The sequence below is a fragment of the Crotalus tigris genome, unplaced genomic scaffold (assembly GCF_016545835.1).
Source record: "Crotalus tigris isolate CLP2741 ecotype Arizona unplaced genomic scaffold, ASM1654583v1 scf7180000017575.500234, whole genome shotgun sequence".
Lineage (NCBI taxonomy): Eukaryota > Metazoa > Chordata > Lepidosauria > Squamata > Viperidae > Crotalus > Crotalus tigris.
Window position 1 is genome coordinate 318340 of NW_024096486.1, and position 23883 is coordinate 342222.

The following is a 23883-nucleotide window of genomic DNA, read 5'->3' on the forward strand; positions in this document are numbered from 1 at the left end:
TGTAAGTTGCACATATGGGTAGAGGGCAGTGGTGGGATTCAGCCGGTTTGCACCACTTTGGCAGAACTGGCAGCTAATTTTTTGTTGCCCAGGCCCAGAATGGACTTCCGGAAGTGGCATCCACACAGAGAACCCGTTGTTCACATATTTGAATCTCACCACTGGTAGAGGGTGACCCTTTCTAGGCATGGGTAATGTCCTTGGAAATTCATATTCCGTCCTTAGATCTCAGTGAAATACACAATATTGTTGTAATGTGCTTTAATTTTCCCTGTTGTAGAGGAACCTGTTTTCAAAGTTATAGCAGTGGATAAGGACCAAGAAGGCACTGCAAATTCGCAAGTGATATTTTGCCTGGTTTCACAAACACCTGACCTAAAGCCTCCTCTCTTCACTATTGATTCCACTAGTGGCTTAATACACATTACACAATGCTTGGATTATGAGGTACCGTCATTAAAAACAAAGTTATAATGATGCTTACATGAGATCTGTATCTTGGCATGCATACTTTCCAGTAAAACCATCCAATAAAATTAGACTGTCACCAGTGCTTGTTGATTCTGTCTCCTAGTCTGGTAGGTCAATTGCTAACCTTAATCCATCATTTTAAACTAAATGCTCATCTTAGCTTTTCGGAGTATTGCAAATGAACAGTTTAGTGGCATGGTAAGTTGAAAGAATGTGGATAGGGCTGGTGTTTGGAGACAGGAAACTGGCTAAATTTAACTGCATGTTAGCAAATTACAGAGTTATATTGATCTATTTTCTCCTAGCTGACACAACATCACAACATGTGAGTTGGAAGGTAAAATAAGAGGTAAATACCAATGTCTGGCATATAAATTTCTTCGCAAGACAAGAGACTAAAATGCATATTATTTGTACAGATGTTACAAGATAACATTTCAGTTTGCCTAAGAGAACGGTTCTTGATTTGAGTTTTAACTTGTGGCTATAGAATATCATGCAGATACGGGATATATTTCAGAGTAAATGGATGAAACAGATAGTTTGATAGATGAATCTAAGTGATTCTTAGCTATTTGAGAGAAGAGTGATTTTGTGTATTAAACTCAGCCATCTCATACAGCCTACTTAATCATGATCTTACATTTTGCCAGTCTGTCACTATTATTATTTGGAGGGCTGCATGTTTAGGGAGAAATTACAAATTCACACCTTTATTTTACAATGTTTTAAAAGGCTAAAGATAGTGTCAAATTTATTTTGATAAAAAGATCCTGTTTTTAAACTTTACTGTCTTTCAGGCCAATCGGAATTTCAGACTTGTGATCAGGGCTTCAGACCGTGGATCTCCATCCTTGTCATCAACTGCAACAGTCAATATTGTCATGGAGGATTCTAACAACAATTTGCCTGTATTCACCCCCCAAAATGTAAGATGCTTAAGATGACTTCTGACAACATGAAAGACTATTTGGCCCAGCCATGGAAAATAAAAGTATCTTCCTTTAACTCACATTTGCAGGTTCACAGAACAAGCTTTTTAGTAATAAAGCATGTTTTCTTTTTGAAGTGCTTCTTTTTGTGATGATTATGAGCAATTGCATTCTTTGAGATGTTGCTAAAGTGCAGCTTCCATCAATTCAGCCAATATGGCATGGGAAAAGGTCCTGGGATCTATAATTCAGCAACATTTTTAGGCTATATATTGCTTACTTTGGTATGCTACATAATTAGTGAACATAGAATTAGTTTGATTGGGAAGTGACAAATGAGGCATGGTAACCCTATTGTCACTTCCTTAAGCAGAATAAGAATTCTGCTATAGAATAAAGCTGGAAGGGACCATGGAGGTCTTCTAGTCCAGCCCAAGCTGGACTAGCCCAGCCCAGCTCAAGCAGGAGAACCTATAACATTTCAGACAAGTGACTGTCTAGTCTCTTCTTAAAAATCTCCAGTGATGGAGCGTGCACGATTTCTGAAGGCAAGCTGTTCCACTGGTTAATTGTCCTCACTATTAAGAAGTTTCTCCTTAATTCCACATTGCTTCTCTTTTTGGTCAGTTTCCAACCATTGTTTCTTGTCCTGCCTTCTGGTGCTTTGGAGAATAATTTGACTCCTTCTTTGCGGCACTCCCTTGAATACTGGAATACTGCTATCATGTCACCCCTATTTCTTCTTTTCTTTAGACTAGCCAAACCCAAGACCTGCAGTCATTCTTCATATGTTTAATGACAACTAACAACTTTCTGGGACATCATTATTAACTTATGCAAATATGAAGGCATAGGGCATGGAGGTCCTTTTGAGTTCTCCCAGTGGGCGAAGGCCATTGGTAAAATTATTCCCATGTACATGGTTTTCCTGAGTCAGAGGGATCCATTTCATTCAGAAAGGAATGTTACCATTTGTCCGTGCCAGAAAAGAAAAGTGATAAATATTATTGGGTTTTACTTTTTGCTTTTGATCATTTTAGAGAAGCTCCATGTACCTTCTGCTTGCATAACCCAATTTAGCTTTTGTCTCTTGGACATGCTATTGCAAAACAGATACAGTGCCAGAAATTATCTCTTATGTCAGAAACTCTTTCTGTGTCTTCCAAGTATCATGCAGATGTCTCAGAAGGTAGAACCAAAAACGATATCCTTCGCCTCAAGGTGGAAGACAAAGATAGTCCTTATACAACTGCTTGGAGAGCCAAGTATATCATAAAGAGAGGAAATGAAAGAGGAAACTTTGCCATTGAGACAGATCCTAAAACTAATGAAGGTGTTTTAAGTGTTATCAAGGTAAGGCAGGCTGACAAACACAGAGATAAGATTTCTAGAGTCACTTCACTGGCTATATTGACTGTGGGACCTGCAATGCCACTCCTCTAGATAGTATCAGATTTGGGACAATGGAAGAGAAGTCAGAATGTATTAATAGAAACTTTGTGGTTTTTTTCAGCCTTTGGTCTATAGTACACCTTCTGAGAGGAAACTTCTCATTGTTGTGAAGAATGAAGAGTCCTTCTTTATATGCCAGAGAGGCTTCGTGAGCTTCAATGCTTCTCCACAATTGTCTGAAGTGTCAGTGAGTATTAATATCACAGATGAAAACGATGCCCCTGAGTTCAATCCTCCAATTTTTAATCTTCCACAACAAGAAGGGTTGATGCCGGGAACCAGACTTGTACAGTATGCAGCTCAGGATCCAGACACAGGACAACACAAGATAAAGTAAGTCTTTATGGCTGGTGTTTCTCTGTGAACGTTGCTTGAGATCTCTGGAAGTAGCTTTCTTACATTTACTCCTTAGCACAAACTTCTTCTAGATCATGGGTTTCAAACTCTCTGCGCCGTGTGATGTGTTGCAACATAGCATGACTTTTTTTCCCTTGCCAGAGCTGGGGTGGGTGCAGCTTCCACATGACGCATCCGGCCTGTGGGCCGGTAGTTTGACACCCCTGTTCTAGATCATAGCTTTTTCAGTGATAGTATCCAAGCACAGAATCCATTTTTCAGGTAGTTTTACCAAACTTTTTACTTTTTGAAAGAAGAAACATCATTACCACTACCACCATCACTTTTTTAAATAAAACATCAGACAAAATGCATTTTTTGGGGGGGGGATACCCAACTTTTCAAAGCAAATTGTGTGGACCTAATAATTTAAAAGCTAGAGGAATTTGGCCAATTCCACCTTGTTAGGCTTACACGGTTTTATATTGGGGTAAGATGTAAGGATCCTTTATAACTTCACTAAAAATTTCAGATTTGATTAGGTCAGCAAACATTGTAATCTAGTCTGGAAATGTTCTTGCTGTTGCTAGAATCTACTCCCCTAATTCTTGTGAGGGAAATTAACTCTCATAATTACACAGTAGACTTGTTCAGAAGAACTTTCATCTGTTCTTTTTAAGGCTATAAAAGTTTATTGATCTGTTCTTTATATTCTTTATTTGTCATTCATGTTTAAAACATTTGCTTTTTTAAAGATATAAAGTAGTGTCAGATCCAGGTGGTTGGGTGACGATCGATGAAAATTCTGGAATTGTAACAGCTGCAAAAACTCTTGATAGAGAATCCCCATTTGTGAACAACAGCATGTACACCATTGTGATTCACGCCATTGATGATGGTAAATTCATTATCTTTGTTTAGTTGTGAATTTTCAAGCTTGGGCAAGGTAAAGGCTCAGCAAGAATTCAAAGTCATTTTAAGCTAATTCAGTTTCGGAACTGTTTTTCTCTAGGGGTGTTGTAAAAGTTGGAATGCTAGTATTTTATTCATAGGTAGTCTTTTCTTGATATTATACAAGTGTTTCAGTTAGCCCATAGAAAACATCACTATATTTGTGATGTTTGTGATCCTATTTGTACGATGTTGATGTATGTTTCCTTATATAATGTATGTAATAGATCAAAAAAATTAAAATTTAGTCTATTATTTGGATCTGAATCATTTAATCAGTTTGACTTTATTTTTATGATGACGGAGGAGTTTATTTTTATTGCAGTTGTTAAAAATAATAGGATGCTTTAAATACCTACAGTACAAAGGAAAACATGAACAAAACGATAAGGGTTTCTTCCATATATTTTTAAGATGACGAGAATCTGTCTTAAAATGTTTTTCTGTCATAAACCATTTCCTGAAACTAGTTCAACTCTAGCCACTCATCTGTCCATTTATTTTGAAAGATGTCCAGTTGGGATGATGGATTAGGATTTCTATATTGATAATAGAGGTGGCCTATTAGAGACAGTGATGTGGAAAGTTTGTTGAGGAGGTCAGATGTCTACAGTAATTGTTAAAATCCATCATTACATTCAGTGGTGCATTACATTTTTTCAGAACTACTCTTATCTTTCAGGTTTTGTGGTGGGTTGTGCTTCAAAAGACAGATAAGACCAAAAGAGAAAAAAAAAGTTTGTGTGTGTGTGTGTGTGTGTGTGTGTGTGTGTGTGTCTGTGTCTGTGTGTGGAAACTGTATCAGATATAGTTGGATTTACACTGAGAAAATTAATTAAAGTGTGAATAATGTCTCCATTAAGAAGAATGATGGCAGATGGACCATGGCAGTCATAGAATGGATCCCATTTGATAAAAAGCATCCCACATGATAAAAAGACCTAAAACAAGATGAATTGAAGACATCAGCAAGTATTGTGGGCCCAAATGTCAAAGGAAAGCTGAAGACCATATTGGTTGGAAACATGCGGAAGAGGCCTTCATCCTGTAGTGCAGTGTTTCCCAAAGTTGACAATTTTAAGGCATGAGGACTTCAACTCCCAGAATTCCACAGCCAGCAACGCTGTAGTGGATAGACAACGGCTAAAATGATGACGACGATGAATGTCTCCATATATTTGACCTTTTTCTTCTTGTACTTTATTGTAACTAGGGGCAACCTACAGCTTCTTCTAGAATTTTTGAGAATTGCATACAAGCCAAATGTCTAAATTATGTAGTCTTAGTTTGAAGATTCTGTCCTGCTTTTGTAGATTTTTCTTTAAAAAAAAATCAAAATATTGTTTTCTCTCCTAGGTGTTCCACCATTAACTGGCACGGGTACCATCCAACTTCACCTTTCTGACCTCAATGACAATGCTCCAATGCTAGTTACGACATCCTTGATCACCTGTGAAGGGAAAGGATTGGGTCCTTTTCATATAAAAGCCGAGGACAAAGATTCCTATCCATATGCAGAACCTTTTACGTTCCAATTGGAAGAAGCCTTAGAGGGTACCGAAAACTTATGGAGATTGGGAGAGAGCTCAGGTAAATGACTGCTAATTGGAGATTATCATATCCTTTGATTTCACCACTTGGCAAAGTTTCTTCTGGGAATGGAGAAGAAGCACTGTAATCTCAAGGGTCGTCAGCCCTTTAAGGCAGGCCAGGTAAAAAACAAACAAATCACATACCATAATTGATACTTTATTGTTTAAGACAGCAGTCCCTAAACCAGTGGTTCTCAACCTTCCTAATGCCACGACCCTTTATACAGTTCCTCATGTTGTGGTGAACCCCAACCCCCTATCCAACTGGCCGGGGAGGGGGGCAGAAAGGCCGCACCCCAGCTCCGCCCAGCCTGGTTGGAGAAATGCCATTCCTCTCCCTCTTTCTCTCTTTCTCTCTCTTTCCTCTCTCTCTTTCCTCTCTTTTTCTCTTTCCTCTCTTTCTTTCTCTTTCCTCTCTCTCTTCTCTCTCTTTCCTCTTTCTCTTTCTCTCTCTTTCCTCCCTCTTTCTCTTTCATCTCTCTTTCATCTCTCTTTCCTCTCTTTCTCTTTTTTTCTCTCTTCTCTTTCTCTCTTTCCTCTCTCTCTTTCTCTCCCTCTTTCCTTTCTTTCCCTCTTTCCTCTCTTTTTCTCTTTCCTCTCCCCCTCTTTCTCTTTCTTTCCTCTCTTTCTCTCTTTCTCTTTCCTGTCTTTCTCTCTCTTTCCTATCTCTCTTCTCTCTCTCCCTCTTTCCTCTCTTTCCCTCTTTCCTCTCTTTTTCTATTTCCTCTCCCCCTCTTTCTCTCTTTCTCTCTCTTTCTCTCTTTCCTCTTTCGCTTTCTCTTTTTCTCTCTTTCTGTTTCCTCCCACTTTTTCTTTCTCTCTCTTTCCTCTCTCTTTCTCTTTCTCTCTCTCTTTCCTCTCTCTTTCTCTTTCTCTCTCTCTTTCCTCTCTCTTTTCCTCTGTTTCTCTCTCTTTCTCTCTCTTACGGCAGCATCATCGGGGGTCCCCATCACCCCCGGGCCGGCCTCCACCGCGTCCTCAGCTGAACAGGCGGGGAGGGGGAGCAGGACGAGAGGCAGCGGCTCTGGTGGTGGTGGCAGCCCGGCTGCATCGTTGGGGGTCCCCGTCGCCACCCCTGCTGGGACTTTGTGCTGCCTGGCCTCGCCCTCCGCCCATTGATGGAGCTGTGGTGGGGACAGCGCCTGCCTGAGCCACCTGGGGGGCAGCAGGAGGAAGAAGGAGAGGAGGGCGAGGAAGCAGCTGCCCCAGCTGGGACTCCGCGCTGCCTGGCCTTGCCCTCCACCCATCGATGGAGCTGCGGTGGGGGATGGTGCCACGTGGCCCCTGCCAGCCCCTCTGCCAACCTGGCTGCTCCCCCCAGGCACCCCTCTTGTCCCGGTGCCTGCTTGAGCCACCTGGGGGGCAGCAGGAGAAAGAAGGGGAGGAGGAAGAGGAGGGCAAGGGCCCCAGGAAGAGGTTCTCCTCTCCTACCATTGCTGCATCTCCTTCTTCCTTCCTGGAAGCCTGGACTCCGGCACGCCTTCCTGGCCAGCGGGGCCAATGGTCGGACTGGCTGGGGATTGCAGGGGCTGGTCTCCCTGGGCTGCGGTTTGGAGGGCTGTTCCATTCAGTAGAGCCTCCAGTGGGCTGTTCCCAGCAGGGATCCCGGGGCTTCCCTGGGCAGCTCCAAGGGGCTTCCTGGGTGGCTCCAAGGCCACAAGGCCCTGGCCGCGCTTCTCCCAGGGGGTGGGGCACTGGGCACAGGGCCAATCAGGAGCCCTGCAGGAGGTAAGTCCACCTGAGAGAGAGAGAAGGGAAGCAAAAGTGCCTCTCTGTCTTTCTGTCTCTGCAAATGGTAGAGGAGGCCATGTGGAGATGGATGCAATGGTTCCTAAGACCATTGGAAATATGTGCTTTCTGATGGTCTTAGGCAACCCCTGTGAAAGGGTCATTTGACCCCCCCCCAAAGGGTCGCAACCCACAGGTTGAGAACCGCTGCCCTAAACCTTTTGGATGCCAAGGACTGAAGGCGGTTTTTCCATAGACCAGGGGGAGCGTGGTTTTGCATGCTGCTTGGATCCCGTGTGTGAATGGATGGGGCTTTGCTTGCTTGCAGGGCCCAGTTCCTGGCAGGCCATGGACCATTGCCAGATCTTAGCCTGGGGCAGAGGCAGGCAACCGTGGTTCTTCTTTGACTCGTGGACTTCAACTCCCAGAATTCCTGAGCCAGCATGGCTGGGTCAGGAATTCTGGGAGTTGAAGTCCATGAGTCATAAAAGAGCCAAGGTTGCCTACCTCTGGCCTGGGGGTTGTGGACTTCTGGTTTAAGCTATAATAACAGAATCTTGAAAATCTGTTTTGAGTTTCTCTGTCTGCCATTATAGAATGAAACCAAGGTGGGATTATTTTGAGTTTCTTTCTCATATTTGGTTTAATTTCTGGACTGTTTAATAATTTCTCTACATCTCTCCTAATAGATCTTGCATATTTCCTCAAGGTGATCTTTAAGTTCCTTTGATTACTTAATTGATTGATTATGTGCCTTCAATCATTTTCAGCTCCTAATAACCGTATAGATAGATTTTCACCAAGACGATATGTTCCTAACCTTTTCTTTCAGGTCTCCCAAAAGTACACCACTGTAACTGAATCCATTCACTTTTCTGATGGTCATCTCTTTATTTTTCATTACCATCTTCTTCAGAGAGCTGGTCTTCACATAAAATATTTACAGTTAGTTAATTTGAGCCTGATCATTTGTGCCTTGAGTGAGAACTCAGGGTTGATTTTTTTTGTGGTGTGGTAAACCATTTGTTTATTTTCATAGTTATTCATGGAATTCTCAGGATTTTCTAAGCCATGACTGAATGTTTAACTCCATTCACACAACATGTTAAGGAATGAATTCATCTGTCAATCATCTGTCTTAGATGGTATAGGTTCTTCTGCTTGAGCAGGGGGGCTGGTCCCTTCCAGTTCTATTCTATTCTATTCTATTCTATTCTATTCTATTCTATTCTATTCTATTCTATTCTATTCTATTCTATTCTATTCTATTCTATTCTATTCTATTCTACTCTACTCTACTCTACTCTACTCTACTCTACTCTACTCTACTCTACTCTTGATTCATAAAATACATTAAACAGTAAATAAATCCAATATTGGGCCCACCCAACATATTTAATTAAAAAAAATCCAGTATCGGGGCCCTGCTGGTGAAGCCCTTTAAAAATAAGTAATTAAGGCTGAGTATACTTTTTTAATAATGACCCTTCATTTTCTTGCTATTGTCAGCAGTTCCTTTGGAGGCTTCTAAGCAGTGAGTGTTAAATTTCATTTCTTCAGAAGCATTCAAGGCAGGTGGGCAGCTAACTCAACTTGTAGAAGTCTTTCCTGGATCTTTCATTAAAAACCTAGCCAGCTGCAAACATTTAAAGGTTTCTTCCACCAATGGGTAGCACTAGCCTAAACCTGCTAGTCTTTTCAACAGGTAGTCCTTGGCTTACAACCATTTGTTTAGTGACTGTTCGAAGTTACAATGGCACTGAAAAAAGTGACTTATGGCCATTTTTTACACTTACAACCATTGCAGCACCTCCATATGATTTTGATCATATGATCAAAATTTGGTCACTTGGTAACTGGTTCATATTTATGGACATATCCCGGGGTCATGTGTGATCGCCATTTGCAACCTTCTGAGAAGCAAAGTCAAGGGGGAAGCCAGCTCTATGTACTTGTGTTGCTAACTTAACAACTGCAGTGGTTTACTTAACAACTGTGTCAAGAAAGGTCGTAAAATGGGGCAAAACCCGTTAACTAGCTCACTTAGCAACAGAAATTTGGGGTCAACTGAGACCACAAGTCAAGGTCTACCTATATTAGCATAACAATCTTAGCAAGGATGTAATAGTTGGAGATTGGTGCCCATTTCTCTTCCTTCTCTCTGTTTTGTAGATAATTCTGTTGATTTTTTTATGCTGAAAAGTCTCCCTCCTGGCGATTACTTTGTGCCTCTCCTTATTCGAGATTTGCAAGGGTTTTCCAGGCAACAAATTCTGGATGTCCATGTATGCTCTTGTCCTGATGGGATCACTTGTGAACCACGCCAGTCATTGAAAACTGCATCACTGGGCCTCAGCGAAGGAGCAATTGGCATAATTGTGGCTGCATTTTTATTACTCTTATGTGAGTAATGTGACAGTTATTTTTATTTGACTCGTGGGGGAACAAAAAGCCAAGGATCACGGTTTGTGTGAAGTCTAGATGAGCCATAGATGAGTATTCCCTACTTTGTTTAGCCGTTCCCACTGTTGGGAGTTACTAGTTGGAAATGATCAGTCATCGTCTGCCATCAAATTTAATCTTACTAAGCCAGATTTCAGAGGAATTGTAATTGGTTATGATATGTAAAGTGGACCACATCTTTTATTTAATTATAATTTATTTTCACCCTCTAATCCTATAGACCAGTGGTTCTTAACCTGGGCGATATTGCCCCCGAGGGGGCGATTTCATTTTTCAGGGGGGCGATGGAATGAAAAGGGGTGACTACGGGGGCGAAGGAACAAAAAGGGGGTGATATGGGGGTGATGGAGCGAGAAGTTTTGGGGACACTTTTGAGACTTTTTCGTACAGTGAATTGCTGTATATCTGTCGTACAAAAACATCAGATCGCTCGCTATTAGTGGATTGAATTATGTTTTCAAATGTTCCTCCAGCTAACTTCAGTACAGAATGCCGTACATATGTGAAGATGCATCGCTTATCTTCATGTGCATTGTGCAGCAGCCTCTACCCATACAGTGGCGCGCCATTGGCCAGAATATGGGAGATATGGGGAAAAGACTGGAAAGAAATTATTTGCATCGATATGTCCTGATGACAATTTTAAAGAAAACAAAAAAAGTGTTTGCATAAATTGAAGAATTATTTCCTATGTTGTGATTGAGAGGTTATGTTGGGGGAGGGGGGCGATGACAACTTCCTCATTGGCTCAAGGGGGCAATTCGTTCAAAAAGGTTAAGAACCACTGCTATAGACCAACTTTTGTGTCCTACATGGTTCTTAAAATCACTTTATAGTCTGCTTTTGAATTGTTGTAGTGCTATGCAGAGTTCGTATGAACTGTTAAATAAATCTTGGCTGAGCTCATGTCATGGTAAACTGGCAGTTTTGAAACCTAGGCTTTTGAGCAAACAGTAATGACCTTGATTAAAGTTTACATAATTCTAGTATAATAGATGAACAGAGTGGGTTGATACCCATACAAAGCTAAATGCAAACAAACCTATTATGGCTTAACTCAGGCCTGCATATGGATTGTCAGTAGTATGAGAAAGTGACTTGCTTCCAGAAGTTGATTGATTCCAAAGGTAAAAAAGATCATTTGCTATACAACTGAACAAGATGGGTAGAACCCTTCTTTATTATTCCCCTTGACCTATGTTTCTTAAGGATTCTTTTCAGTTGGTTGTACATACATAACTTTGTGGAATATTTTTCTTTCTGGTCTGGGTATAAATTCCACACTTGAGTAAAGACATCTGATTTGATACATTTCCACTTGGTTCTCACAACTTCAGTGAGACCATCAGCTCACGGGAAATGCTATCGAGCCATGGTTAATAAATCACTGTAGTTCCAATATTTGTTCCCATAGTACTACTGGTATTTTTTTCTTACGGAAGTATTTGGCCTTCACTGAACTGAGTGTCTGGGTGTGACTGGATACATAGATCATATTAAATCACAATTTGTTTAACTGGTTTGCTAGATAAGCCATATGTGGCAGGGTCCAACCCTCATGCTGGGCCTTAACCTATGATTTAAAAATCATAAGGTTTTGGATTCACCGTACATGTTAAGCAAAATCAAATAAACCATACGATAGGGAAGCAGGTTGTATAAATTTAGTCCAAATATATAAAGAATACAGCCAAATGGCTCTTCAATCATCTTTTTTGTTGGCAATTTTACTTTTTAGTATGTTCAGTTACATCCTTGGACTGAAATTTTTGAAGTATCTGAGAATCATCTATTTTGGTTATGCAGTTAGGTGCTTGGGTCAAGCATATGAGTGGGCTATGTTCTCACTCTGTGCCATGTGAAAGCAGTTCTGCCATCTTTCTTAGATGCAACCATTGGCAAAGACTCTTGGCCTGAATTTAAAAGTGTGCTGTCCCATCTCCTTATGAAATAATTTGGTTTATCATTCTTCTGTGGTTCCAAGAATGTTTAGAATTAGCAATCAAAACACTTTAGGCTGCTATTCTGCCTTCTCCCCCTGTATTACCATAATGCATATTTTATTGTGAGAAGAGAAGTCGGAGGAAAAGGCAGGAAGCCAAAGGGAGGTGATGCCCCCCCCCAAATCTTTAACTGAAACAGGCAGATTTAACTAAAATGTGAGCAGCTAATAAGATGCTTGAGAAGGATATTGAAAAGAGTTGGTGATGTTGCTTGATTCCCCTTTCCTTTTATGTAGTGTGTCTGGCTCTCCTGGTGTTGTGTTCCTGCATCTCTAAAGTGAAAAAAGAGCCTACATTCATTCCATATGAAGCAGGCACCCAATCCCTGGTCCACTACAATGAGGAGAGTGAACGTGTTTTGGTGAGAAATAATATCATTGGCTACTTTCTGTGACATTTTAGGGACAGGTCCTAGATTTCTAGCATAAGCCTGGGCAAGGTACTCTAAAGGACATTTCATTGAGTTCATTGGAATATACTACATGTCAAAACTAGTACAAATCTTCCAGATTTAATATTTTGTCAATTGCAACTATCCCAAAAGACTTTATTTTACTTTATCCATTGTTGCCTTGTTGCCACTTTTAGGATGCACCTGACTCAGGGAACCAAGCAACACCATCCTCAGTGCATGCAAAAAATGTGAAGAAAAAACAACAAGTTCTTGAGGTAACTGGAATAAAGTGTCACTCTTTCTGCAGGTGATCCAAAGCTTGCATAAATTATCCAATAAGGAGTGATGTTCAGCAGCCAGAATTAAATGAGTAAGATGATTTCCACTCCAACGCTAGTGTCTCCTTCCCACCCCTAATCTTGACTTTAAAAATGCATTGGTGTGCTTTAGGGTAGGGAACATGACTGTGAGAATTTGATCACCCAGGAAACATCTGTTTTATTTTTCACCAAGTCTTGAACTATTCCACAGCATTGAATATTATTATTGTTTTACCAAATAAAATGGTTTATGGCCCCAGACATAGGTAGTTCTAATCTTTTTGCAGATATAGTACAGAGGCGTGAGCGAGATGCTTCAATTCACCTGTCATTAGGCACAGATATACCAGAATTAAGCTTTGTCTATGGAGATTCTCAGTCATCCAGATCATGGCTGTCCCAAAGGTGCTTTTTCAAAAGGTAACTGGACTTTCTTGTTTTTTTTTGAAAATGTTTTGCTTCTCATCCAAGCATCCAAGAAGCTTGGATGAGAAAGTCCAGTTGCCTCTTGAAAAAGCACCTTTGGGACAGAATTAGGATTATTTCATGTAGAATAATTCCTTTAATTCTGCAATTCTATCTAAGAATAGTTTATCCACCAAAACTCTTTCTATACTCTTTTTCCTTTTCTAATTACCAAGAAGAGGTAGGACAGTTCAAAGTCAAGCACAATTTCTTTGGTTTTTAGCAGTAACCATAGAAGTGGTCAGAGAGAGACAAAAGGACAAAATTAGGATTATACCTTCATGATGCAAGACATATTCTTTGGTACATGGGTTCGGACATCACTTGTATGCCTCAAAGTGGTGGAGCTTGTGATGTTGTGGTGTATCACTGCTTCTAACATTTGATATGACTAAGAGGTATCATCTGCAGATATCCATGTCTTTTCCTCTGACTGGTAATGACTGAGGGTGAGACGAAGACAAATGTCAGAAAGGACTGACCTCGGGAAAGTGGGCTTCAGGAAGATAAAGATTTTATTGAGAATTCTTCTAATGAGTCTAGATCCTAAAACAGTGTTTCTCAACCTTGACAATTTTAAGGCATGTGGACTTCAACTCCCAGAATTACACAGCCAGCAATGCTGGCTGTGGAATTCTGGGAGTTGAAGTCCACATGCCTTAAAATTGTCAAGGTTGAGAAACACTGTCCTAAAATTTCCAAAACATACAAAGTGAGGTGTAACTTGATGATTTATATGTTCTGTGTTCCTTCTTGCTCTCTAAAGAATGACTCTGCAATGATGCAAGTGAAATCTACCGAAAACCATCAACATCCTAATGGAAGTGTAATGTCACCCTTCAATATTATCAAAGCTTGGAATCAGGTTAGATCAGTGATTCTCAACCTTTTTAATGCCGCGACCCCCTAACCGGTCGTAAGTCGAGGACTACTCAACCGGTCGTAAGTCGAGGACTACTCAACTGGTGCAGCACTGTTTGCAGAATAGGACTTTTGGCGGGCTCAGCGGGGCAGAGACAGCCTGGACAATTCCTATTGGCTTTTGAAAGCCAATAGAATTAGACTCTATTCAAGAGAGTCTATTCTATTGGCTTTCAAAAGCCAATAGAATAAAAGGGAGTAGCACAGTTAAGGAAAAGGGGGAAAAAAATGGCGGACTGCGTTGTTTGGCGACCCCCGTGAAATGGTCGTTCGACCCCAAATGCGGTCCCGACCCACAGGTTGAGAACCACTGGGTTAGATGAATCATGTGAATTGGGATTAAAAATTTATTGGTAGAGGGGTAGGCAGTTAATGGTTTTCTGAGTCTTTGTGGACTGCAAAGTAAGTGGGAGTGTATAATAGACAGGAACTAGGGCTGGCAATACCACTTTGTGCAATGGTGGAATAGATTCTTTGTTTTAATAACAGAGTTAGAAGGGACCTTGGAGATGTTCTAGTCCAGTGATGGCAAACCTTTCAGAGACTGAGTGCCCAAACTGCAACCCAAAACCCACTTATGTATCATCGGGTGCAGGGGGCATGGCCCATTGGATGGGCGTGGCTGCGGTGATAACAGCAGCCTGAGTGGGACTAAAAAGTTCAATCAATCAATTCCAACTTTGCGAGAAGTTGAAATTGATTGATTGATTAAACCTTTTTTTTTTTTGCACATGGCGTTGGAGGCCTAAAGCGAAAAGGTTTTTTAAACCCAGCTGAAGGCCTAGGACTGGGGCGATGGCGCGCGTGGCCACAGAGAGGGCTCTGCGTGCCACCTGTGGCACGTATGCCATAGGTTCGCCACCACGGTTCTAGTCCAACACCCTGTTCAAACAGGAAACCCTTTATCATTTCAGATTAAAGGTTGTCCAGTCTCTTCTTAAAAACCAATCTCTTTTAAAATGACAGTAAGCCTGTGCTACAAATCCAAATACTTTTTTGCCTCAAAATGGCCCATAACTGAGGAAACTGGAATTTGGCTGCCAAGTTGGAGCAGATTCTGGAAGTGCTGGACAAGTGACCAAGAAATTGCCCAGTTCTGTATTACCCAATTAATGAAATCTTCCCTGTCACTATTTCTAATAGCTTTGAATGCATCAGTTTAGAACAGGTGGCTAGACAAAGATGTGTTTGAAAGCAAAGTGATAAAATGGATGGATGGGTTTTAAGTTGGAGTTGACTGTGAAGCTCTGACTGTGAAGCATCCTTTTTTCCTTCTTTCTGTAGCTGGAGCCTGTGAATCATCAGAACATTAAAGCATACCAGAAAAATCCACAGGAGAAGATTTCAGAAATAGTAGCTGTTGCTTTGAAACAAGTAAGCAACTGCAGGGCAAACAGAGGCTTTCTTTTTCCAAATCCTTTGAATGATAAAATGTAGGATACATTTTGAGCATGGGCTCAACCAACAGATTTAAGATTTCCTAGTGGTTTCATTGCCCAATAAAATTACGAGTGATTTCTTTCAGGTTGTGAAAAGTAAAAGTAGATAGCTATTTTGGAAATGAAGTGCTCATTTATCACATGAAGAAATTCAGGGCTTGGAGGTTAGGATTCCAGCTGCTAGATAAGAAAATTTCTGTAGAGCCCTACAGAGCTCACTCCTTTCCATCTGCAGTTCTCCATATGAAATGCCACTCAGCACCGTCCCTGGCCCCACTCTGAAAGCATTTTTTTCTTTTTACCACGCCTTATTCCCTTTGTTTCGGGCTGGAGTTGGGGTGGCTGAGTGAAGCTGAGCGTTTACTGGCTGGATGTCCTTCCTGACGCCTATGCAGAGTTCGCAGCAAAAGGGGACCACCTGATCCCGGGACACTGCAACTGTCATAAATACATGCCAGTTGCAAGCATCTGAATTTTGGTCACGTGACCATGGGGATGCTGCAGTGATCATAAGTGTGAAAAAATGATCATAAATCACTTTTTTCAGTGCTGTTGTAAATTCAAATGGTCACTAAACAAGTGACCATCTAAATGTTTTCTTCCTTTCTTTGGCAGAAATGTGAAGACATGGCCAACCTAGAGGATAATGTAGCTTCTTATGTGCCACGTGTTTACGCAGAGGAAGGAGTATTGGAAAAAAATGAATCTCTATGGTCCCTTTCCATCCTGGAAGATGACAAAAACAGCCTGCCTGAGGATTTCCTGGGTGTCTTGGAACCTAGCTTTATTCCCCTTGCAAAAATTTGCAGTAAATGAGGATGATTTTTGGCCTGTTCTTAGCAGAGTTTCCTAAATTAATTTGCCTTTGGGACTTCTTTTATATGATTAAAAAATGCTCTAGAAAGGTTCAGATTGTACTGTCTATGGCTCCTTCTGTGAAAGAATAAGGTCATTGTGGGGGGTTATCAAGTTCAGGTCATTAGAAAACTTTTTTTATTTCCTTGAGGCCAGATAAGAGTCTATGGACAGGCAGATAAATTCCAGTTTTGACCGTTCAGTTGCTGCATCCTTCATTTCTCCTCCATGTCTGGTCACTTCCCATAAACATCTTGTGCTATTATTTATGTGCTGACAACACCAGCAGTGAGAATCTTATAAGCAAAAAGATGGAAGTATGCACCAGTTCTTACATTAAAAAATAGAATGGTAAAGGTGAGGAAGTAGGCAGAGATGGTGAGACTGTTTTGATTAAAGAGAAGAATTTATTTAGTTTCATTTCTATTTGGAAACCGCTTCTGGACTTTTACCTTCAAATTTGAGGAGAAGGTTACTTTGATTTTAGGTTTTGATGGTTAGAATGACTTTGTTGTTTTAAAAATGGCTTGGAATGTTGAGAAATGTAAAACAAAAGATTGAATTTTTTTTTATTATTTTACTGCACTGAAAAACGTCAACAGTTACTATTTTTTTCTGCCAAAGGCCTGGATGATTGAGAATCTCCATAGATACATTTTTTCTTCCTTTCTCTCTGCAGCCTTCTTCCTTCTCTTAGCTTCTGAACTTGATCTATTCTTTCTTTTTCTCCTAAAATAAATTTTAATAAATATTTTTTTAAAAAATGAATGTGCTGTCAATACATAAATAATTCTATATGTTAAAATCAGGAATGGCAACTGTAGCAGTATCTTTGAGGAGATGTGATTATGTCCGTTCCTTGAATTGCTCTAATTTATGCAGAAGACTTTTTTGATTAGAAGTTTCCTTAGAAAACTTGCTGGGTGACTTTGGGCCAGTCTCTCTCTGCCTCTCCCTCTTCATCCCCTCCTCCTCCCCTCCCCCTCTCTTTCTCTCTCCATCTCCCTCTTCATCCCCCTCCCCTCCCCCTCTCTCTTTCTCCCTCTCCCTCTCCATCTCCCTCTCCCTCTTCATCCCCTCCCCCTCCCCTCTCCCTCTCTCTCTCCCTCTCCTTCTTCATCCCCCCTCTCTCTCCCTCTCCCTCTCCCTCTTCATTCCCCTCCCCCTCCCTTTCTCCCTCTCTCTTTCTCCCTCTCTCTCCCTCTCCCTCTTCATCCCCCTCCCCCTCCCCTCCCCCTCTCCCTCCCTTCCTCTCTCTCTCTCTCCCTCTCCTTCTTCATCCCCCCTCTCTCTCCCTCTCCCTCTCCCTCTTCATCCCCCTCCCCCTCCCTCTCTCCCTCTCTCTTTCTCCCTCTCTCTCCCTCTCCCTCTTCATCTCCCTCCTCCTCCCCCTCTCCCTCTCTCTTTCTCTCTTAGCTCAACCTTCCTCACAGGGTTGTAGTTGTGGGGAAAGGAGTATTAGATATGTTTGCTGCCTTGGGTTACTTATAAAGTAATAAAGGCAGAATAGAAATCGAATGAATGAATGAACGAACAAATGAATATCTTATTCTGCATGCAGGCATAGAATCATGGATTGATGTTACAGAAAGACAGAACCCAATTGAACCATAAGAGTAGATTGGATAAGTGGAAACAAACCAGAGAATTGGGAAGCTCCCCTTTGCACGTTCAGGCTGGTGCTAAATAGCCATGTCTCTGGAATGTCTTGATTTTGATTTAACATTAAGCAGGTATTGGATCCAATGGCTTAGTTGACCCTTCCAATATTACACTTCTGTGATTTGGGTTGTTGCATATTATGGGTTTGTCTCACTTATTATGGCCATGTCATCTGGGATGGGGGGAATTCACTGGAGAAAGCAATTGTATTTAGAAGAGTTAGTGGTAAAAGGAAACTAGAGTGCCAAAAAACACAGTGTCTGGATACCATCAAAGCTGACACCAGCCAGAGCATAGAACAAACTCAAAGAAGTAGTGCAAGATTGGAAGATGTGGAGAGACCTGGCCCATAAAATCACCAAGAGTCAGACACACTGAATGGATAACATCATCACCATGGGTTGTTCCTAATTTTATGTCATTGCGGAAATGTGTAAAAGGGCATCCGTTTTATTGCAAACTACCGTTACTAGTCTTTTTCTGGCACCATTCTCAAGTTTCACAGCATTCTTTCTTATTGTGAGCAGCTGCCTGCACCAGATTTTAAGCAGCAGAATGTGTTTGTAAAATAAGCAAATGTATGATTGCTTTGGTTTAGTATAATTTGCACAAAAGGTAAACGTTCTGAAATTCAGCTGCCATCCTTCCAAGAAGAATAAACAAAACAGCAGTAAAAAGCCCCAACAAATCATTTTTAGAACTCTGTTGGATTAATCATTCATTCACTTAGTTTATTTGAAAAACATACTCCCACGACTGACCATAAGGATGGCAAGTTAGCAGTGTGTTATGCTGCCTCCGTGTGGCACATTTAACTAGTCACCTTTTTAAAATTAATATTCTGTTGCTTTTAAAATAATAACAAAAACAAAAAGGAACAAACACAGATACATACGCTATTTAAAAACCACATACCTCCTTAAAAAGTGAAAAATACAAAATAAAAATGTACAATATAAGTCATTACAACAGTAAACAGTTACAATTCTATAGCCAATTATCTAATGCAAACATTCTCTCTCTCTCTCTCTCTCTCTCTCTCTCTCTCTCTCTCTCTCTCTCTCTCTCCATCATCTATCTCTACCATCTATCATCTCTATATCACTTGTATAACAATCATGCTTTTTTTAACCCACTGAATTTTATATAAATGAGTCCCATATTTCATTATATTTATCCACACAAAGTCTATTTCTGTATGCAATCTATTCATAAATATAATCAGACTTTCAATCTATTGAATGTATGGGACCATTTATTTATCTTTTAATGCTGCAGTATCATTGTAGCTAGTCTTAGCTTTGGGTAGCTACTCCCTCTTTGCAAATAACTTGGGTATCCTTGTTAAAGAAGTGGCTTTCCAAGTGCTTTTCTCCACATAATTTTGTTGAAAATGATAATCATGCCTCACAGAGAAAGGCTGATTGGCTAAAAAACCCTTAGTACTTCCAAATATGAATGGGGCAGATAACAAATTATTTTTAATAACACATTGGAATAGTTGAATGCCAAGGCAGAATGGGAACCTTGATGGAAAGATGACCTCATTCATCTAGGACTTAAGAGGATATAAAATAAAAATAATTGCTTCACTGTAACTTTGGGGCTGTTGTCATTAGACTTCAGTAAGGCATTTGACAAAGTAGACCACAACCTACTACTTGATAAGATAGAAAAAATCAGGTTAGACAACATCACCACCAGATGGATTTGTAGCTGGCTGACTGGCCGTACTCAGCTTGTGGTCCTCAATGGAACCGCATCTACATGGAGGGAAGTGTGTAGTGGGGTACCCTAGGGCTCTGTTCTGGGCCCAGTGCTCTTCAACATGTTCATCAATGATTTGGACAAGGGGATAGATGGGGAAATCATCACATTTGCAGATGACACCAAACTGGCAGGAATAGCCAACACTCCAGAAGACAGGCTTAGGATACAGGAAGATCTGGACAGACTTGAACACTGGGCGCTATCTAACAAAATGAAATTCAATGGTGAAAAAAGTAAGGTTCTACATTTAGGCAAGAAAAACCAAATGTACAGGTATAGTATACACAATAGTAGTAACTGTGAGAGGGATCTCGGAGTCCTAGTAGACAATCATTTAAATATGAGCCAGCAGTGTGCTGCAGCTGCCAAAAAGGCCAACACAGTGCTAGGCTGCATTAACAGAGGGATAGAATCAAGATCACGTGAAGTATTAATACCACTTTACAATGCCTTGGTAAGGCCACACTTGGAATACTGCATCCAGTTTTGGTCACCACGATGTAAAAAAGATGTTGAGACTCTAGAAAGAGTACAGAGAAGAGCAACAAAGATGATTAGGGGACTGGAGGCTAAAACATATAAGGAGCGACTGCTGGAATTGGGTATGTCTAGTTTAACAAAGAGAAGGATGAGGGGGGACATGATAACAGTGTTCCAATATCTCAGGGGCTGCCACAAAGAAGAGGGAGTCAAGCTATTTTCCAAGTGCCTGAAGGCAGGACAAGAAGCAATGGATGGAAACTAACCAAAGAGAGAAGCAACTTAGAACTAAGGAGAAACTTCCTGACAGTTAGAACAATTAACCAGTGGAACAACCTGCCTCCAGAAGCAGTGAATGCACCAACACTGGAAGTTTGTAAGAAGAAACTTGACAGCCATTTGTCCAAAATGGTATTGGGTTTCCTGCCTGAGCAGGGGATTGGACTAGATGACCTCCAAGGTCCCTTCCAACTTTATTATCATTATTATTATTATTATAACACATTTAGTATGATTTCAGAATAAACCCATTTTCTGAGTTCACCCACTACATTTTGTTTCTCAGCTTGATATCTTTATGATGTGTGGACTTCAACTACCCAAATTCTCCAGCTGGCTGTGAAATTCTGAGAAGTGAAGTCCACTTATCACAAAGTTGCCAAAGTTGAGAAACTGCACTACTGAATCTATAAACCGAACCAAGAGACTGGGTTGCTACTGCCTGCTGAACTATAAACCAAGTAATCAAAGTTAGCATTAACCAAGCTTAGCAAGTTGTATAAATGAAGCCGCCAATGACAGTGTACCTGGGAAGCATGGTCAATGCTGAAACATCCTGGATGTTATAGAGCCTCTGGAAGCCAATCTTTGGCAGCCACAAAGTCTTTAGTTGACCTGGTTAAGCATGTGTTATGAACTCAATCTTTATGACACATTTTATTTGTGCAAGAGGGTCTGGATCTTGCATTTGCATAAGGTCATGGGTTAAGATGTGGAGTTGTTTCAAAAGATGATCCATTCCAAACATTCTGGTGGGCTTCTGTATGTGATCATCAGAAATGTTGTCTGGAGCCTTGTGTTGAAAAATACCTCAAAGTCCTGGCTATTAGATTATTTCTGTTGAACAATCCATCTGTGCCTCATTCACTGGGGGTTGCAGCGTGGCTTAGTTACTGGGTTGAGACTTAGGAGCAGTGGTGGGATTCAAATATGTGAACAACATCTCTGTGTGGATGCCGCTTCCGGAAGTCCATTCTGGGCTTAGGCAACAAAAAATTAGCTACCGGTTCTGCCAAAGTGGTGCGAACTGGTTGAATCCCACCACTGCTTAGGAGATCCAAGTACAACACATGTCCCCTTCAGTCACACATATATGCAATGTTTGTCACTTAAGACCAGCAACTTTCCTTCAGTTCAAACTACGTTACCTCACAAGGCTGTTATTGTGGGGAGTGCTGCCGTATCTATTCTACTTCAAACTCCTAGAATTAAACACAGGATATAACAGCATCCCACTATAATTCCACATTCATACTGCACTTAGTTATAAGTGCTTAATAAATAAAATGATGACTGTTACTAAAACTAGTTATTAAATAATATTATATAATCCTATTCAAATAATTATGAAATTATTTCAATTCAACACAAAGGAGGAAGAGAATTCTGAGAAGGGAAGAAATAATCAGCCTTGGTTTATGCAAGTGATAAATGGGATAGATTCATAGGCATGCAATTCAGGATGTCACACAAATCGATCTAGGAAATTCAGAAAGCTCAGACTCAACCAGTGCTAGCAGAATATCTGAACTGGTTGGTGAAGAAGGATAGTAGGTCATCTAGTAGACAGATATTTACAGGTGGAGAAAATCCTACCATAGTATTTATAATGTGCCTTTACATAATGAGAAAACACTGCCTGCTAGAGAATGATTGAGCTGGCAACTTCATGAGTTTAGACAATGCTACCATTAGACCAGAAGATGGCAGCCATTAATTTACTAAAGATGGAGGGGAAGGGAGGGGAGCTACTGCTTTGTGGAAATTCAACTATTGTTCTCTCTGCTTTTCTAAATGACCATCATTTTCAAAGAGCTCCTCTGAGGATTGTCCCATTCACTGTCAACCACATTGTTACAGCTGATGAGAAATGAACAGGTAGACTCTTGCCTCTGCATGGAGTTTTGCTGAAAGGAAATATCTTCGCAGGGAAATGTGGCTGAGAAGAGGAGCTTCAGGAGAGGATGGATTTAAATCAAGACACACAATCTGCTATCTTGAAGCAATTCTCCACCCCCTCCATCTACAGGAGTTCTCCCAAAGTTGCCTCGAAAGAGTCCTTTGCAAAGGGATAGAAAGAAGGGGTTGTTAAATGCATGGGATTTTAATTGTGCTATCTGTATTTAATGACTGTAACTTGATTTTAAATAATTTAAGATGAAACTCAGCTGGGGCTACTTTAGGAACTGAAGTTCTGCGTGGCTCAGAGTGAAACTAGGAAGTGATGCAAATTGTTGATCTTCAGCGAACTGAGAATGCATTCTCAACAATTTGTGACTGGAACTGCATCTCAGGAGTAGGTTTGTGCTGGCTGCTTGAAACAGCAATATTAATAATTGTAAAAGGAGCCCCATATTGGGCCAGGTAATTTCCAGTGAGGATTGACCTCTGTGGTTCCTTGTGTTAGCAAGCCCCTTGCTAGGCACTGATGGATTAATTTGATTTTTGAAGGAAACAGTTATGTGAATATGTTCTCAGAGAGTTTTGATAGCCTACATTTTCCTTGACAATGGTTGCATCTGAACATATGAGTGCTCTCTGTGAGGGACCAGACTTAGAGGAATACAGAACATCTCTCTCCTAATGACCTTCCAGAAGAATGTGAGTTTTTATATATATATAAGGAACATGCATAAAGTTTGACTGGCACTCTGTCAGTTCCCATCAGGCACTCCATGGGTAGAGGCTTCCTAGGTATATAGTTTCTCTTACAGCCCAAGCTAAACTATGGAAAATAGAGCACAGAGAAGAAATGCAGGCAGAAATCCCTGTGTGGTCCAAAATAGCTGAATGGGAGCTGAACAGATCCCAATCCCCAACCACATCATCACCAACATACTCAGTAAGTCATCATAGAACATCATCAATTCATTCATTCATTCATTCATTTCACTTTTAGATTTTTTTTATCCCACCTTTATTATTTTGTTATAAATAACTCAAGAGGGTAATTGTAACTAATTACTTATCCTTTCTCCTGTTGTTTCCCCCTACATCAGCAACCCTGTGAGGTGGGTTGGACTGAGAGAGAGAGTGACGGGCCCAAAGTCACTCAGCTGGTTTTTCGTGCCCAAGGTAGGACTAGAATTCACAGTACCTGCTGGTGACTGCCCAAAGTCATCCAGTTGCCTTTCGTGTCTAAGGCAGGACTAGAACTCACATGGACTGCAAGTCGATCAAACTGGTCAGTCCTAGAGGAGATCAGCCCTGACTGCTCTTTAGAAGACCAGATCCTGAAGTTGAAACTCAAGTACTTTGGCCACCTAATGAGAAGGAAGGACTCACTGGAGAAGAGCCTGATGCTGGGAAAGATGGAGGGCAATAGAAGAAGGGGATGACAGAGGTGGCTGGATGTAGGAAAGATTGAGGG

General features: G+C 40.9%; 1 protein-coding gene across 2 annotated transcripts in view; it reads left to right on the forward strand.

The window, feature by feature from the left end:
* CDH26 (cadherin 26) overlaps positions 1–16375 on the forward strand; it is a 31267-nt gene extending 14892 nt beyond the window's left edge. For both annotated transcript variants that reach the window (XM_039357108.1, XM_039357099.1), the window contains exons 6-17: positions 281–447; positions 1272–1400; positions 2571–2756; positions 2917–3188; positions 3947–4089; positions 5499–5732; positions 9635–9865; positions 12165–12289; positions 12517–12597; positions 13874–13972; positions 15313–15402; positions 16083–16375. In XM_039357108.1, the coding sequence (XP_039213042.1) occupies positions 281–447; positions 1272–1400; positions 2571–2756; positions 2917–3188; positions 3947–4089; positions 5499–5732; positions 9635–9865; positions 12165–12289; positions 12517–12597; positions 13874–13972; positions 15313–15402; positions 16083–16283 (1958 nt within the window). In that variant the 3' untranslated portion in view covers positions 16284–16375. The remainder of the gene's footprint in view (positions 1–280; positions 448–1271; positions 1401–2570; positions 2757–2916; positions 3189–3946; positions 4090–5498; positions 5733–9634; positions 9866–12164; positions 12290–12516; positions 12598–13873; positions 13973–15312; positions 15403–16082) is intronic.
* Positions 16376–23883: the final 7508 nt, after the last annotated feature.